Raw genomic sequence first — 16,853 nt, 5'->3', positions numbered from 1 at the left:
GTCACTGAATTCAACATACCAATTCCGTCACAACTTAATTAACCAATGAGAAGCAATCATTCCATTAAGAAAGGATTAATTATGTTATTCATTAATTTAGCACTTTCATTTTGTAATTTAGTTTTACTAACAGTTAGCATTTACAACTGGCTGATCATTTTCTATGAGCCAATTATTGTATTGAATATTTACACAATATGTGATTTTTAATCTTCAGAGCAATTCTCCAAGTTGGGCAGGGCAGAAGCCGCATTTCGTAGCTGAGATAAAAAAAAGATCAGGAGTTAAGTAACTTGCCTAAATCAGTACTAGTTTTAGAATGAAATAGGAGGTCCATATTGTTAATTCAGTTGTACCCTGTTGACAAAGGAAAAATATAAATAACTAAAACCCCCATAATTTGAATTTTGGCTATGTTCAATATTTATGAATTTAGTATCATGAACTCACATTTTGTAATAGTATATGGTAAATGAAACACAGAATCCCTATTAGCAGCTCCCATAAACAGATGAGACAATCAAATGAAACATAATTTTAATAAAATGCTATGAGCTTCTGAATCAAAATTACAAGGCATTGCTACAAATACAAAAATTGATGTGGTTACCATATGTAAAGCATGTACACATATAAACACACACACACACACACACACAAATTCTCTTTCTCTGTATCTTGTGTTAACACGCTGTATCCTTTGTTACAGGGGAAAGAAATGATACAAGAAAAGAAGGATGAAGACACAGTTCTTCCTTTGGTTTCAAAGGTTTGGATGGAAATTCAACATTTAGCTTAATTTACTTAGTGAGAAATTATTATGTGCAATGCACTGCTCAGTTGTTTCAGGAATTGTAAACATCAAATAGAGACACAGACTGGATCTTTACTATTATTTGGAGAAAATGAAACAAATATAGAAATAAGGAAGAAAAAGCTATGTGTCCTAAACAAACCATGTTTCTAATGATGAGGCATTTTGTGAAGGAGGGAAAACATCATTTTTCTTTTCAAGTTAGAAAATCAGCTTCATGGAATACACCGTGTTTGAAATCTACTAAAAGTGTTATTCTCATTATTGACTTCTTACCCACAAAAAAAGTTGGAAAAAATTATAAACAATAAGGAAACAGTTCTCCCAATATTTCCCTAAGGATAACACAATTATTATACTAATTGATTAAATCCCTTTAATTTTTTCTATATTTGTTAAAGTAATCAAATTCTATTTACAATTTTATATGCTTTCTGCTTACTTTATATTTTGTCACAAATATCTTAGTATATTGTATTCCTAATCATCAATTTTTTTATATTTATTTATTGATTTATGTGTTTTGGAGACAGAATCTCACTATATCATTGCAGTGGCATGATCTCGGCTCCCTGCGACCTCCGCCTCCCAGGCACAAGCGATTCTTCCGCCTCAGCCTCCATAGTAGCTGGGACTACAGGTGCCTGCCACTGCACCTGGCTAGAGCTTTCTAGACTTTCTCCCTATAACCCTTGAGCTGGGATGAGCAGAGCCAGGTAATATAGGAGGGAATCGTATGTCCCACGGCTGCTGAGAGGCCCTTGGAAGGCTTCATCTGTAGCACAAGGAGAAGGAGAAATATTCCTTCTGGAGTCGGGAGGCCAGGAGTAGCCTTAGATTAAATTCTTACATTACCATAAAAGTGAATTGCTGGGGGCTGTGGCTCAGGCTGCAATTCCAGCACTTTTGTAGTCCAAGGCAGGCAGATCACTTGAGGTCAGGAATTCCAGATAAATCTAGCCAACATAGTGAAACCCCCTCCTACTAAAAATGCAAAAAAAAAGTTAGCCAGGCCTGGCAGCGGGCACCTGTAATCCCAGCTACTTGGGAGGCCGAGGCAGGAGAATTGCTTGAACTTCAGAGGCGGAGGTTTCAGTGAACTGCGATAGCTTCGCGGCACTCCAGCCTGGGCGACACAGCGAAACGTCATTAAGAAAAAAAAAAAAAAAAACCTTTTGTTTTGAAGAAACTTAATCAACTGTGTTAACACCCACCTACGCCCTCTGAAATCCAATTAGAGGAAAGGGGTGTGGTCTTCAGAGACGTATAAAAGGACACCGCAAGAGCCAAGCTCATTCTTCTCCAGCACCCACAGAGTGGCTTTGCAACTGGCCTTGGAGACTTCCAAAAGCTACCGCCACTGCGCCGTGAGACCCTGATCCCTGAGCTGACTTCATCTTTTTGGACAGCAAGCTTTGGTGAGAACGTAGATCTATTTCTGAGGTAAGTGTACACTTTCCAGAGTAGGAGCTGCTATTAGGTTACAAACCAAAACAAACAAAATTTGGGGACTTTATCTGCAAACTTAGATTTTTTTTTTAGATGAAATGATGTCATTTTCTGAGTTTTAAAAACAGCTCCATTTCTTTTTTTAAATTATTTTAAACATAACCCATAGGTTTACAAGCTCCATTTAACCTATTTACAAATTAAACATTTTTGTCATCTGTCTTGCTGCATGATCCTCAAATTAATGTTATGATTAATTTTTTACTTAACGTATTTTTTAGTTGTTTTATAGATTATAATCATTTTGCAGTAGTTTCCAAATATCTAGTAATTCTTTAATCTCTGAAGACTCTGTAAATGGGTTAGGAGTGTTGTAATCTATGTGTAAAAATGTGTTATATTCTACTCTACTAGGGAAAATGTGCCTATGTTGCAATGTATGCCTGTACATAGGTAGAGTGCTTTGAATGATTTGGGCAAACATTTTTTTCTAAAACACGGTAAAAGTCTCTTCAGAAACCTCAGTTCCTCTGTGGGAGAAAGCCAGAAATGGCTATCCATGTAGGAAAGTCTCACGGGCAACTATGCAGAAATATCAGAAATAGAGGGTTTCTGTATTTATACTGTGTAGAAACCAGGATTTTAGATTTTTCCTTTCTTTGTCTCTTTCTTTGTTTTAGACAGGGACACACAGCCTAGAGTGCAGTGGTGGAAATAATCCTCACTACTGGCTCTACTTAATACCTCAAGCAATTCTTCAGCCTCATCCCCCAAAGTAGATGGGACTACAGGCATGGACCACCATGTTGGGCTTTACATATATAATCTATATAGTGTGTGTGTGTGTGTGTGTGTGTGTGTGTGTGTGTGTGTGTGTGTTTAAAGATGGGGTTTCACCATGTTGGTCAGGCTGGTCTTGAACTCCCGACCTCAAGTGATCCACCTGCCTTGGCCTCCAAAGTGCTTGGATTACAGGCATAAACCACCAGGCCCGGCTGTGTGTGTGTGTTTTTAGAGACAGGCTGATCTAGACACTTTGCCATCATGTCGCCCAGTCTAGAACTGAGCTCAAAAAATCTGCCTGACTTGGTCTCCCAAAATGCTAGGATTACAAGTTTGAGCTACCTTGCCTGGCCTATGTTTTCTTCCCCCACCCCTTCCATTTAAAACACCACCTTACTGTCTAGTGCCTTTTATTACTGCATGATACCATTTTTCTGACTGTGTGAAAGAGTAATGACAATGCTTCCAAAGGGCTTAGAAAACATTTCTATCCTCTGTATACCCTTCTATATTTTATCAATATATCCCCAAACTAACAGACAGTCCAGGAATAGTAAACATGCCACAAAGTTTTTGTTGATTGAATGAACACAGCAGCCTAAAAAATGATTGTTTGTTCTATCTTGGAGAAGTACCTTTACCTTGGTTTGTTTTGCCTTGGAGTGTAAAGGCTAGCTTTGCCTGATTTTGGACAAAGAATGACCTCTGCTTTATTTTCAAGCAGGGGCCCTCTGGACAACTCTGAGGGATCCTTGTTACAGTTAAATCAAACGATGAGAGTAGAAGAGCTTAGTTAGCATCCCCTCTCCAAACCAGTCCCTGGCAATTTAGAGTGTAACTACCCCATGAGTTGATAGCTTGATTAAATCCTAGAAGCCCAAGTAACTTGGTGGACACTAACACCTCAAAAAACTGACATTCTTCTGTGCAAAAGAGTTGGGTTTGGAAAGCTGGTTGTGCGTTGATTGGAGAACAATCACATTTTTCTACAGAGGTTGATGGCTCTTAGTGCCTCAGTTTTCTATTTGTCCTATCTCGGTCATTGCAAATGAAAGCCAATTCTCTAGAAAAAAAAAAAAAGATGTTATTTGATCACAACCTGATTGAAACTTTGCTTGGATCTTTGTCTCTCCAGGGCAGAAGATTAAATTCTTGTGGTTTTCTTCCCTCAGGAAAATGGACTCAGACTTCCCACAGGCCTTCCAGAAGGAACTCACCTGTGTCATCTGCCTGAACTACCTGGTAGACCCTGTCACCATAGGCTGTGGGCACAGCTTCTGTAGACCCTGCCTCTGCCTTTCCTGGGAAGAAGCCCAAAGTCCTGCCAACTGCCCTGCGTGCAGGGAACCATCACACCAAAAGGATTTCAAAACTAACATTTTTCTGAAGAATTTAGTGACGATTGCCAGGAAAGCCAGTGTCTGGCAATTCCTGAGCTCTGAGACACAACTATGTGGGATCCATAGGGAAACAAAGAAGATGTTCTGTGCCACGGACAAGAGTCTGCTCTGCTCACTGTGCTCTAACTCTCAGGAGCACGGGGCTCACAAACACTGTCCCATTGAAGGGGCAGCTGAAGAACACCGGGTAAGACACAGTGCTGGGATCACCTGCAGGCTGGAGGGTGGAGGAGTTAAAGAGATGAGAAGGGAGATGAGAACCATTGTGGTGATCACTCCATCCTTTACTGAGTGCCAGGTGCTTTTGGAGGTACCAATGATGAAATTTTGAATTCAATATGCAACTATACCTGCCTTCACAAAGCCTGCACCCAAAAAGAGGGTGATTAAGTGAATGTCACTATTACTTTGACTCTACAGTATAACACTAAAGGCATCGAAAAGCTACCAAAACTACAAGAACAAAGAAAATACATTTTGGAAATGTATTTAATCTTACTGGACAAATGACAAAAGCAGGCGGCCAGCATAGTGGAAGGGTGTTTCACTGATCATTACCTAGGTTACAAGAAATCTTCACTCACCAGTTCCCTAAACTGTTATACATCTGAAACCTCAGATTTGAAAATACCGAGGATGAGCAGTGAAAAAACTTGATTTATTTTCCTCTCTCTAGTCTGTTCATACATTTTAACCCTTGCCTGCATATCTCACTCAGAGTATGGAATCTATGGTATTTGATTTTCTGTTGCTCACCCTCATAATTCTTTTGCAGGAGAAGCTCTTAAAACAAATGAGGATTTTATGGGAAAAAATTCAAGAAAATCAGAGAAATCTAAGTGAGGAGGAAAAAACAAACATCCTCTGGAGTGTAAGTATGAGATCATGTGTCTTCAGGACATGTTTGAGACAGGCATGCCGAGAACATTTATATTAGCAACTTGAGTTGAAATTCTCATATGCCAGATTTTGTCATATGTTTATTTATAGCCTGGGAAACAACCTGACTGTTCAGCATAACAATTTTCAGGTGTTCTGGAAATGTTTTTCAGATAAGTAAATATATATATATGTATATTTACACATATAAATATATATATATATGTAAATTCTGAGAGGCCAGTATGTGCTTAAAATTAATCAGTATTTCAGGCAGAGGTTTCTGTATGAGATGAATTATGTAATACGGATTAAATAATACATAAATGAGAAATAAAGGCATTTAGCGGTAAATATGATGTTGCTCCTAGGGAAAAAAGTGGGTGGAAACAGTAATTTAAGAACTATGCCTGTGCTAGTGAAATCTGGTAGCAAAGGACCCAGACCATGATGCCTGTTTGAGTAGGAGAAAATGTAACATGATGAAAAGCTGAGGAGAAGAAACGAAAATGACGAGGGGAGTGAGAGAACAGTTTGTCAATATTGGGAGGAGAAACACAATGGAATGGGGATTCATGTTCTTAGAATGGTGAGGCGAGACTGTAGCTTTAGACAGAAGAAGGGAGGAGACAGAGCAGAGGTAGTCAGTTTCAGAGATGGGGGCTACAATGTTTATTGAGATCTTTTTTGTGTGATGGCTTCTGACCCTGATTAGAATATACTGACAACATTTACTAAGAATGACTGTTTAGGCTGTGAAGGACAAAGATTTGAGACTACAGACTAATTGAGTAACAAATATATATATTGTTGATGATGATTTAACAATCAATGATAAATTTTACTTGTTTTCTAGTGGTATTTCAGATTTGAGAGGACATATATTTAAACATTTAAATCTAAAGGGCTTTTATGCAGGTGTTCAAGAATTGATGAATTATAAACATTTTGAAGGAAGGTCTTTTTTTAGGTTCTGGGGTACATGTGCAGGTCATGGAAGATTGTTGCATAGGTACATTCATGGCAAGGTGGTTTGTTGCCCCCATCCCCCCATCACCTATAACTGACATTTCTCCCCACGTTATCCCTCCTACCTTCCCTCCCACTATTCCCCTCAGCACCCACAATGGACCTCAGTGTGTGATGCTCCCATCTCTGTGTCCACATGTTCTCATTGTTCAACATCCACCAATGAGTGAGAACATGTGGTGTTTGATTTTCTGTTCTTGTGTCAGTTTTTTGAGAATGATGGTTTCCAGGTTCATCCATGTCCCAACAAAGGACACAAACTCATCATTTTTTATAGCTGCATAGTATTCCATAGTGTATATGTGCTACATTTTCTTTGTCCAGTCTATCATCAATGGGCATTTGGGTTGGTTTCAGGTCTTTGCTATTGTACACAGGGCTGCAATGAACACATGTGTGCATGTGTCTTTATAATAGAATGAATTCTAGTCCTTTAGGTATACACCGAGTAATGAGATTGCTGGGTCAAGTGGAATTTCTATTTCTAGATCCTTGAGGAATTGCCACACTGTCTTCCACAATGGTTGAACTAATTTACACTCCCATCAACAGTGTAAAAGCATTCCTATTTCTCCACATCCTCTCCAGCATCTGTTGTCTCCTGATTTTTTAATGATCGCCATTCTAACTGATGTGAGGTGGTATCTCAATGTGGTTTTGGTTTGCATTTCTCTAATGCCCAGTGATGATGAGCATTTTTCATGTTTCTTGGCCTCACATATATCTTCTTTTGAAATGTATCTGTTCATATCCTTTGCCCACTGTTGGATGGGTTTGTTGGTTTTTTTTCCTGTAAATCTGTTTTAGTTCTTTGTAGATTCTGGGTATTAGCCCTTTGTCAGATGGGTGGACTGTGGATATCGCTCTGGTTCTGTGTCTCACTCAGTGGGAGCTGCACTCCAGAGAAGCTTCCTTTCAACCATCCTGGTCTCCCCTAAGGAAGATCTTTTTAACTTATCCTAGTGTTTGTAAAGAATGAAAATTAAACGAAGGAAAGGTCAGGATGAATTAGTGGGTTCTGTGAGGTGGAAGTCGACCTGGGTATGTAACCTACAAAATCCATGTCTCTCCAGGCCTATGCCCTTCTTCGTGCACAGATGATCAGGGTTGAGTATATGAAGGTGCATCCAGTTCTCCATAAGGAAGAAAAACAACATTTAGAGAGACTGGGCAAGGAACACGAAGAGATATTTCCACAACTCCAGAGAAGTTGCATCAACATGCATCAAAAGAAGAAGCACTTGAAAGAAATGTATCGGGAACTAATGGAAATGTGTCATAAACCAGATGTGGAGCTGCTCCAGGTAAGAACTGAGGATGTCCCTTGAGACACTCCATATTAGCTGACATTTACATCTTTGCTTTTCATTGGGTACCAAAGACATACTTCATCTCCTGCATTGATGGTGATAGACATTCCCACCTAGTTATAGAGATAAACTACAACTCCTAACCTAATCATAGAAACAAAGCTTTAGGGAGCTGTGCAGATAGATTTCCACAGAACATTTTCCACCTCAAGCTTCCTTCTCCAGTTCATTTCATTAAAACTCTGGAAGAGAAAACATTCATGTGAAAATAATATTTTTATCTATGTTGGATGATACATAGAAATTATGAAGAAACTAACATTTCCTTCTTCCTTTTTTTGGGCAGTCCTAGGTTTGAAATGCCCTTGACTTGAGCCACATTACCCCTCAGGAACTAGCCCTGAAAAAGACCACATTGTAGACAGCTGCAGCAATGCACAGTCACTACTCAACCTTTCTCTCTCACTCAGATCCAGGGTCCTGAATTTATCAGAAACAGATTCTGTCAATTGGTCTTACTGGTATTAATGTGAGAAATGAGAATACATTTTAAAAGACCTGCAGTGATAGTACGTAGTACTTCGAAAGTTTTCAAAACCTAAAGACTAGACAGGTAGAATCTAACAACTTGTGTGTTCATTTGCTTCCTTCTTTTGAGACAGAGTGTTGTTCTGTCACCCAGTCTGAGTGCAGTGGCCTAATCTCAACTCATTGCAACCTCTACCTCCTGTGTTCAAGCAATTCTCCTGCCACACCCTCCCCAGTAGCTGGGACTACAGGCATGCACCATGACACCCAGTTACTTTTTTTGTATTTTTATCAGAGATGAGGTTTTGCCATGTTGGCCAGGCTAGTCAGGATCTCCTGTCCTCAGGTGATCCATTCACCTTGGCCTCCCAAAGCGTTGGAAATACAGATATGAGCCACTACACCCAGCCAGAATAACAACTTTCTAAAGAAGTATCTTTTTTCTCTCTCTCTTTACAGGATTTGGGAGACATCATGGCAAGGTATGTTTTTGGTCATCATTGCAGGCCGAAGCACAAGGTGTGCTATGAAAAACATCAAGCTGTTTTCAACAAAGTGAAAACATAATTTGTTAACATAATGTGTCAGTGTGATTGTGTGTGTATGTGTGTGTACTCAGGTGTTCGTGTGTTATGTTGAATATGTTTTCTTATGCCCTGTATCAGATTTTAATCTTTTCTTACTTTCCCAAGTGACTCAGGGGGTAATGTTTTGAAGAGTTCAATGCAGAAGTTACTAGGATATAGTTGCCTAATTTTAAGATTCAGAATCATAATTAGAAACAAACTATTTGGTGGCAGATAGAGAGAGAGGCAATTATCTTTCAGTGGTAGTAGGTTAGAAATGGAGTGAATCCTTAGAAAGATTCCCTAAGAGAGCCATAAACCCATCCTAGGATTGTGGAGTTACATGACAATATCAGAAGTGGGTTTGAATGAAGGATTTCCTGTTGGAATCTTTTCTTAAACACAGACACCAGAAAGGTTAACCAACTGCACCTGCTTCCTTGCAGGAGCGAGTCCGTGCTGCTGCACATGCCCCAGCCTGTGAATCCAGAGTTAACTGCAGGGCCCATCACTGGACTGGTGCACAGGCTCAACCGCTTCCGAGGTGAGTGTCGCTGTCTTGCTGGGATCAATATGTAATGTCTTCAAGTATGGTTTCTATGGGCAGTTTTCCTAGTGTAATGATATTTCATCTGGAAGAAACTAGTTTGTGAATAAGTCTTTATATTTATAGTTTCACTATCATCAAAGAGACTAAACTAAAAGCTGGTAAAATGTAATAAGAATCAGCCATATAACATATTACTTAGAAAAACATAAAACATGCAGAATGGCTCCTTAGGACTTAGAAACATTCTCTGACAAAATTTCATGTATACAAGTATTACATGAGGTATACAGAACTGAGTTAATTCAGGACATTTCAACTTCAAATTAAGTGCTGTTAATGATTGTGATTTGGTGACAGTGTTTTTTTTTTTAAGTAAACTTCAGGTGAAGTTTCATAGCATTTGTAATTTTAATCATGTGCATTTTAATCAACCAAAACACCCATGAGTAACTTAAATAACAATGCAAATCTGAGAATCTGCAAACAATAGGAAAGTGATTTGGTGGTTGATGAGGCCTTAGATAGAACTCCAGGACAGATCATGATCAATCAGGCAGATAAAAGAAGTCTGTGCTGAAATCCAGCATGAAAGTCAGATAATTCCTGCAAGGAATCTGCACTTTCCAGAAGATGGATTCAGATTTTCTCTTTAAGTATGAATTTGCTTACTTAAGTGGCAGATCATATTTCTGGCAAAGTGATAATTGATTTAGGTGTAAGAATGGCTCCCCACCTCGTCTCCTGTCCCCAGCCTCCTGCTCTTCCCTGACAGGGAAGAGGAAATGCACATATATTTTATTGCCATGGACTTGGATGCAGTGCAAGAGCTTCCAGTTTTTCAGTTGTTATAAGAAGTAGCTGACTAGACTTAGGCATGACAATCCTCCCCTTATATTTTTGAGTTTATAGAAATTGTGGTCCTTGTAGTTTAGCCGTGTACTTATGCAGGTATCCTAACACCCTCTGATTCCAACATTTTTCCAGACAAAAGTTGCCTTTTAATCTTGACCTGTGGTTTCTAGTGAGAGTCTCTTTCTTATCTGAACCTAAGAATGTAGAAGCTGCTTTTCACTGGAACATTCTCTTTTTTCTACAGTGGAAATTTCCTTCAATTATGAAGTAAGCAATCACAATATCAGCCTGTTTGAGGATGTGAGAAGTTGGATGTGTAGACCTGAACGGGAAGGTGGATCTGTGAATTCTGACAGACCTGACTATTTTGCTGCATGGGGAGCCCAGGGCTTCTCCTCTGGGAAACACTATTGGGAGCTGGATGTGGACGACTCTTGGGACTGGGCTCTGGGTGTCTGTAAGGACTCCCAGATAAGGAATAATGGCACCATGATTACATCTGTGGACATATTTCTTCTTTTATGTGTGAAGGTGAATCATCATTTCCGTCTCTTGACCAGCTCTCCAATGCTTCCTCACTATGTAGAGAAACCTCTGGGCCGGGTTGGTGTGTTTCTGGATTTTGAAAGTGGAAATCTGAGTTTTTTGAATGTAGCCAAGAATTCCCTCATATGGTGTTACCCGGATGGCTCCTTAAATTTCCCTGTCAGGCCTGTCTTTTACACTGGCCACAGATGATTAAGATAAAGAAAGCTGACTGTTTGGGAACTGCATGTACAAGGGAGTCCTTCACTGTTCAAGCAAAGGAATCATACTGTTCGGGCTTTTTTTCTGTTTTAGTGTCACTTTATTACAGTTAAATAAAAAATATGTAAAATGCAAAATAGTTTTGTATGCTTTTCTACAATTAAAATAATCTCTAATGGCCCATTACCTAAAGTGTATATTGTGATTTTCAACTGCTTTGTGAATTTATTGGATGGAATTCTGGAAATATGTGGGTGTGTGATTCCAGCTGAATGATCTCAGGCAGGAACATAATTTGCACATCATGGACAGACAGGATTTTGTACAATGCATTTGCAAGTGTGGGAGCTCCCTCCTATTGATACAATAAAGTCTGCACCTCATCACTTTAGGGGGAACATTTATTTTACACCTAAATTGTCACTGAATCTTTGGGCAAAAATGAGGATTTAACAGGCATGTGTCCTATGGTGACAAAAACACATTCTGAGAAATGCATTATTAAGTGATTTTTATCACTGTGTGAACATCAGAGAGAACTTACAAAAACCTAGATAGAACAGCCATCTGCAGACATGGGCCAAATGGTGCAGCCTGAGGAGCCTTGCTTCTCTGAGAACTTGCCAGCAATGCCTGAGCTAGAACCCAAAAGGTTTAACCCACATTGACTTCTGTAGCTGTTTAAAAAAGCAAACAGCATCACCCAGGGGAAAATAGACAGAGGAGCAGACTGTCTGCTTTAAAATGTGTTTATACTTAAAATTCACACAGATTGTGAATTCTCACTGATAACCTAGACCTGAGACATCATCATCACCTCATGTTACAGTGGGAACACATTAGTGTCAGGAAAAAAGAAAACAAGACAAAACAAGCAAAACCCAGTTCTGATAAAAACCCAGATTCTAGTGAGTCAACTGAGTCTGTCTACCTACCACATGGTCATTTTCATGATCACCAATTAAATAATGGCAACAGATGTTCCACTCCCAGTCTAGCAGATGATCCTGACTGATGTCTGGGGTTCCTCAGTTGGGGCTGTTACCTCGAATATATTCAAAGGGCCTCTTCACATAGCCACTTGGGCTTGCTCACAGCATGGTAGTTACCTTTCCACAGTGAAGATTCCCACAGAGTCAGGAGAAGTGTTATTATGCTAGAGTAAAACATCAGCTATAGTCACAACACTACACAAAGTAAAGGGACTAGAACATTCAACAGTAGCAGTCTTGAAGTTACATCATAGGAAGAGAATGTGGGATGGAATGTATCTTTAAGAAGTGGACATTGAGGATCTACATCCAGAGACTGTGGTCCTATAAAACATGAGCTCTAAGAAGCCCTTTAGATCTGCTCCAGATTCGTGTAAAAGGGCAATTGACAATTGAGACCAAAAAAGAATTAAATATTCTTTTGGAATTTTTTTTCAAGATTTAGTATCAACTGAACAATCATTATGAAAACAACATGGCAAAACCATTGAGGAAGATGCACAAGATACTGAAGTAGAGGGAGTGAAGGATGATCCATCTCCTTCAAGATGACCAGAGACAGACCCACTAACTCTAGGACAGTGAGATGAAAAAGGTCAGTGCACCCTTGGCAGGAACCCCTCTGATGTCTCTAAGTGGCTGGAAACTATTAATGTAGGCCTTCTGAGTGCCTTGTACTTTTCAAGATTTCTTGATGGTAAGAGCCACTAACCAGATTTCATAATACATAGAATACCTTCAGCACAGAGGGTGAAAAAGTCTTTCCTTCAAAAGCCAGAAGTTCAGAAACTTGTAGCCACGGCATCCAATGGACCTTACTGTAAGTGTGGACTAAAGAGAGAGAAGCATTGGCTTTAACCTCAGATAAACGCTGTTCCATTCTCACTGCCCTGTGACTCCCATACTCACAAGGGAAGGTGAGGTTAGGTGCTGTGGCTATTCCTTCTTCTGGACTGTAGAAATGTTTGATGCTGACTCAGAGATATGTTCTCTGTTTATTAAAATCTAATGCCTATTAACATTCTGCTGTGAAGGAGATAGGCTGTGTCCTGTCACAGGCCTCTCACCCTGTGCCCATATGTTCCACTCCTCTGGCCCTTCGTGATCCATGATGCCTGCCAGAATCACTGAGATTCTTCTCCACCTCCATCAGTCCTCTGGCCCAGGTCTCAGAACACAGGTCCCTGTCTATCCATTTCTCATTATCTGCCCTTGTCCTTCAAATTCTCAACATAAGAAAAGTTGGTCATCAAAATATCCTGGAATGGGAAACAAGGGTTTCCTCTTTGGCCTGAGACCCAGCAATGCAGATGCAGGATTCAAAGGTAGGAGGAGGAAGCAAAAGTGGATGCCCTTGAAACTACTCAGTCACATCCTTGTGACATCTGAAAAGGTAAAAGGTATTTGGGGTTAAACAATTGGAACGGAGAAAGAGGACAGTCACGTTCAGGTGTATATGGAGAAAGAGAGATTCTGTCAGTGCCTTACACAAAGTACAACTCTCTTACTTTAATGGGATGTACCCATGCATGTGTCAGAAAAGTAATCCTAGGTGAGAAAAAGCAAAGTCATAGTGAAGAAGGGATCCAGATAAAGAAGGGAACAGGCAACATTTCCTGCACATTTCAAAATGATCATTTCCCGGAATTAGCATGAAGTGTCTGTTGTATATCAGTATCCAAAGTGAAAAAGACAGCTGAGAGTAATATGGTGTCATGGTTTAGAGCAATGTCTTGAAGTTAAACTGCCTCACTTTGATTCCCACACCCACTGCTTATAAGCCTCATTCCCAGAACAAAGTGCCTTTCTCAAAGCAATGTGTGTGGATGTGGACTCCATGGGTGTGTTATGCGTATATTTACATAATATAGTGTTGATATATACACAGTAATTGTGTGTACACACACACACACACACACACACACACACACACACACACACATATCCTGCACCTATATAAAATAATTGGATCAGTACCTTGCAAAATGGTTAAAATTTACTTAAACAAACAGCTATAAGACAGAGAAACTGTAAAGGTAGTTCAGCCAAAAAAAAAAGCAAATAAATGGGAATAAGAGAAATAACAGAAACTTATGAGGAGGCAAGGAAAAAAAGAGCAAATCATTGAGAGAGAACCCAGGTTTAAGATAGCAGTAAGTGAAAGTGCCAGAAAAAGCATTTTAAAACCCAAAGAACTATAAATCGTTCTACTATAAAGACACATGCACATGTGTATTCATTGCTGCCCTGTGTACAATAGCAAAGACCTGGAACCAACCCAAATGCTCATCAATGATAGACTGGACAAAGAAAATGTGGCACATATGCACCATGGAATACCACACTGCCATGAAAAACAATGAGTTCATGTCCTTTGTAGGGACTTGGATGAATCTAGAAACCATCATTCTTAGCAAATTGACACAAGAACAGAAAACGAAACACCACATGTTCTCACTCACAGGCGGGTGTTGAACAATGCAAACATGTAACTCAGGGAGAGGAGCATCACACACTGGGGGCAGTTGGGGGAGGCTAGGGGAGGGACAGCAGGGGGTAGGGAGTGTGGGGAGGGATAACATGGGGAGAAATGCCACATATAGTATGCACCTATGCAACAACCCTGCATGATCTGCACATGGACCCTAGAACCTAAAGTACAATTTAAAAAAATTAAAAAATTTAACAAAGTTCTTTAAAACTTCTAACATTTGCATTAGAAGATTGATTAGAGAAAGGACACATTTGCATATCACCTGGGACGGAGGTTTCATTGGTTCTCACACTCAGGGTTCTAAGATGCCATGATCGTGACATGCAGCAGTCACAGATCTCAAGGATCACTGGAGCTCTCCAACCTGCCTCAAAAGAAAGCAGAAAATGCTGAAGGTCTCGGCTAAGGGATTCACTATCTAGGACTTGGGCTTTAGCCTGTGAATCACCTTCCTGTATGTTGTCCTCAATTTGTAGAGTTGTGACACAATGCTACTTTTCAGCTCCCAGAACATCTCAAATGACACCACAGGCTGCTCCCCTAGGCTCCTAAGCCTTGCTGTGTCTCCTAGTCTTAGTTTGGAGAGCCATGGTGGTTCTCAGTCACCCTCAGAGTATGGGAGGCAGACACCCCAGCCAGTTTATAGTGGAGCCACAGAAAAATGGGAGACTTAATGAGGCTGTGTGAGGACACTGGGAATATGAAGTATAAAGGACTGAACCCATATGTTCTGGCTTCAACATTTTTCCCAATCACCCAGGTGTGCACCCACTCAGGACTCAACTTTCCTTTTGTTCAGTGATGCCTGTCAAATAAGCTTTAAATAAACTTCCATAGATTAGGGAGATCTGGCTCTTAGCTTAACAGGTTCAATGAAGGACTTCACATGACTGATTATCTGTGAGAAATGAACCCTGATTTCCTGGGGTTGAGAATATTATAGATTTTATAATGTCTTCACATTTCAGTCCACATTTATTTTATGAATATGCTCCAAAATTTTATTTGCTTTCTTTTTTTTTGAAGATGTGTTCATATTTCAGTCCACCTTTATTCTGCAAACTATGCTGAAAATTATTTTACTACTTTCTAACTCTCTCTCTCTCTCTCTCTCTTTCTGAGACATGGGTATCTCATTGTACTATAAAAATCTGCATTCTCTATCTACTAGATTATTCTTTCAAATGTAAATAGATTTTGTACTATCCATTCCATAAGTAATTTATACTGCCTTTTACTTTGTAATCTACTATATACATTGGTTTATTACACTTTGTGTTTCTATAACAGAATTCCTGAGGTTAGGTATTTTGTAATAGAAAGAAGTCAGTGCCCACAATCCTGGCTACTGAAAGTCTAAGATTGGGCAGATGGACCTGGTGAGGGACTCTGGTAGAGTTCATTTATTCCAGGAAGTGGAGAAGAAGCAGGCAGGTTCAGAGACATTATGTGGTGAGAGAGAAAGCAAGAGAGAGAAACCAGGAAGACAGATTTTTTAAAAAACAACTTGCTCTCTCAGAAACATAATCATTCCTGCTGAAGCTAAACTTCACAACCCCATCTCAGCCCAAAAACATGAAGGCATTCCCATGACCCAAACACCTCGGAGTAGGCTCTACCTCTCAACACTGATAAACTGGAGATCAGTTTCAACATGGGATTTCACAGAAAGGAGCCAAACCATAGAACATATGATAGTTTAAGTGATGGTAGCCTCCTCATTTTAAGTTTTATTTTCTCCTTCCCTATCACTTTATCTTTTTTTAATAAATTGAAGATCCCGGAAAAGTTTCAAAATCAGCACTATGAAATAAAATTTTGTTGTAATTATTTAAAACCTAAACATAATGATATTTTCTTAGACAGTGAATCTGGCATTCAATCTATTTCTTGATTTTGTTGGCATTCATCACTTAGAATTTTCATTCATTATGTTCTTGGAAACTTCAATGCAATATTTCTTTATATTAGGTCTTTTATTTGTTCATATATTTGTTAGCTGCACATGTAGTATGTATTATGTTCTAAGAATTGCATTAGAAAGTGAGAATATAGTGGCAAATAAGACCAATTCTGGCCTTACCATTTTAGAATGTACAGTTTCATAGTAATATCTACAAATTGAATGAGAATTTGTTGGATATTATGAGGAGCTAGCATAATATTCTTAGAGTGTGTAATAATAACTGTCTGGTCTACAGATGGTGGGAGGAATTTCCCAAAATGCTTTTGTTTGAGGTTTTCTGAAAAGTAATGAATGATTAGGATTTAGAGACATAATCAGCCAGATACTTGGATCTACCCATCTAGATCAGACTTCAAGAGAAAACTAAGAGCTCTAATGAGTTCAGTAACTGAGATATTCAGCACTTTATTCTTCTACCCCAACTTAGTTTAAATAGGTGAGTAAAACACATTGTTTACAATATGAATGCCTTGGATAAATTATGTGAAATGCCA

General features: G+C 39.3%; 1 protein-coding gene, 1 long non-coding RNA gene and 1 pseudogene across 2 annotated transcripts in view; 2 read left to right on the top strand and 1 right to left on the bottom strand.

The window, feature by feature from the left end:
• Positions 1–2,122: 2,122 nt before the first annotated feature.
• LOC141582303 (tripartite motif-containing protein 43 pseudogene) lies at positions 2,123–4,777 on the top strand (annotated as a pseudogene).
• LOC141582279 (uncharacterized) overlaps positions 2,251–16,853 on the bottom strand; it is a 267,838-nt gene continuing 253,235 nt past the window's right edge. The window contains exons 11-12 of the long non-coding RNA XR_012515106.1: positions 14,656–14,757; positions 2,251–4,109 (exon numbers count right to left, since the gene is read on the bottom strand). This is a non-coding gene — a long non-coding RNA (uncharacterized LOC141582279). The remainder of the gene's footprint in view (positions 4,110–14,655; positions 14,758–16,853) is intronic.
• On the top strand, positions 7,416–11,033 carry LOC141582301 (tripartite motif-containing protein 43-like). Its single transcript, XM_074390173.1, has 4 exons — positions 7,416–7,658; positions 8,652–8,674; positions 9,205–9,302; positions 10,405–11,033. The coding sequence occupies exons 1-4, from the start codon at positions 7,416–7,418 to the stop codon at positions 10,896–10,898; spliced, it is 858 nt and encodes a 285-aa protein (XP_074246274.1). The 3' UTR covers positions 10,899–11,033.

The sequence above is a fragment of the Saimiri boliviensis genome, chromosome 19, assembly GCF_048565385.1.
Source record: "Saimiri boliviensis isolate mSaiBol1 chromosome 19, mSaiBol1.pri, whole genome shotgun sequence".
Taxonomy (NCBI): Eukaryota; Metazoa; Chordata; class Mammalia; order Primates; family Cebidae; genus Saimiri; species Saimiri boliviensis.
This window is presented reverse-complemented; position numbering and strand designations above follow the sequence as displayed.

Coding starts and splice junctions, on each gene's coding strand:
- LOC141582301 (XM_074390173.1), top strand. CDS start 7,416: ATGTCTCTCCAGGCCTATGCCCTTCTTCGTGCACAGATGATCAGGGTT. Junction 8,675..9,204: donor TTGGGAGACATCATGGCAAG/GTATGTTTTTGG, acceptor GCTTCCTTGCAG/GAGCGAGTCCGTGCTGCTGC. Junction 9,303..10,404: donor CAGGCTCAACCGCTTCCGAG/GTGAGTGTCGCT, acceptor TTTTTTCTACAG/TGGAAATTTCCTTCAATTAT.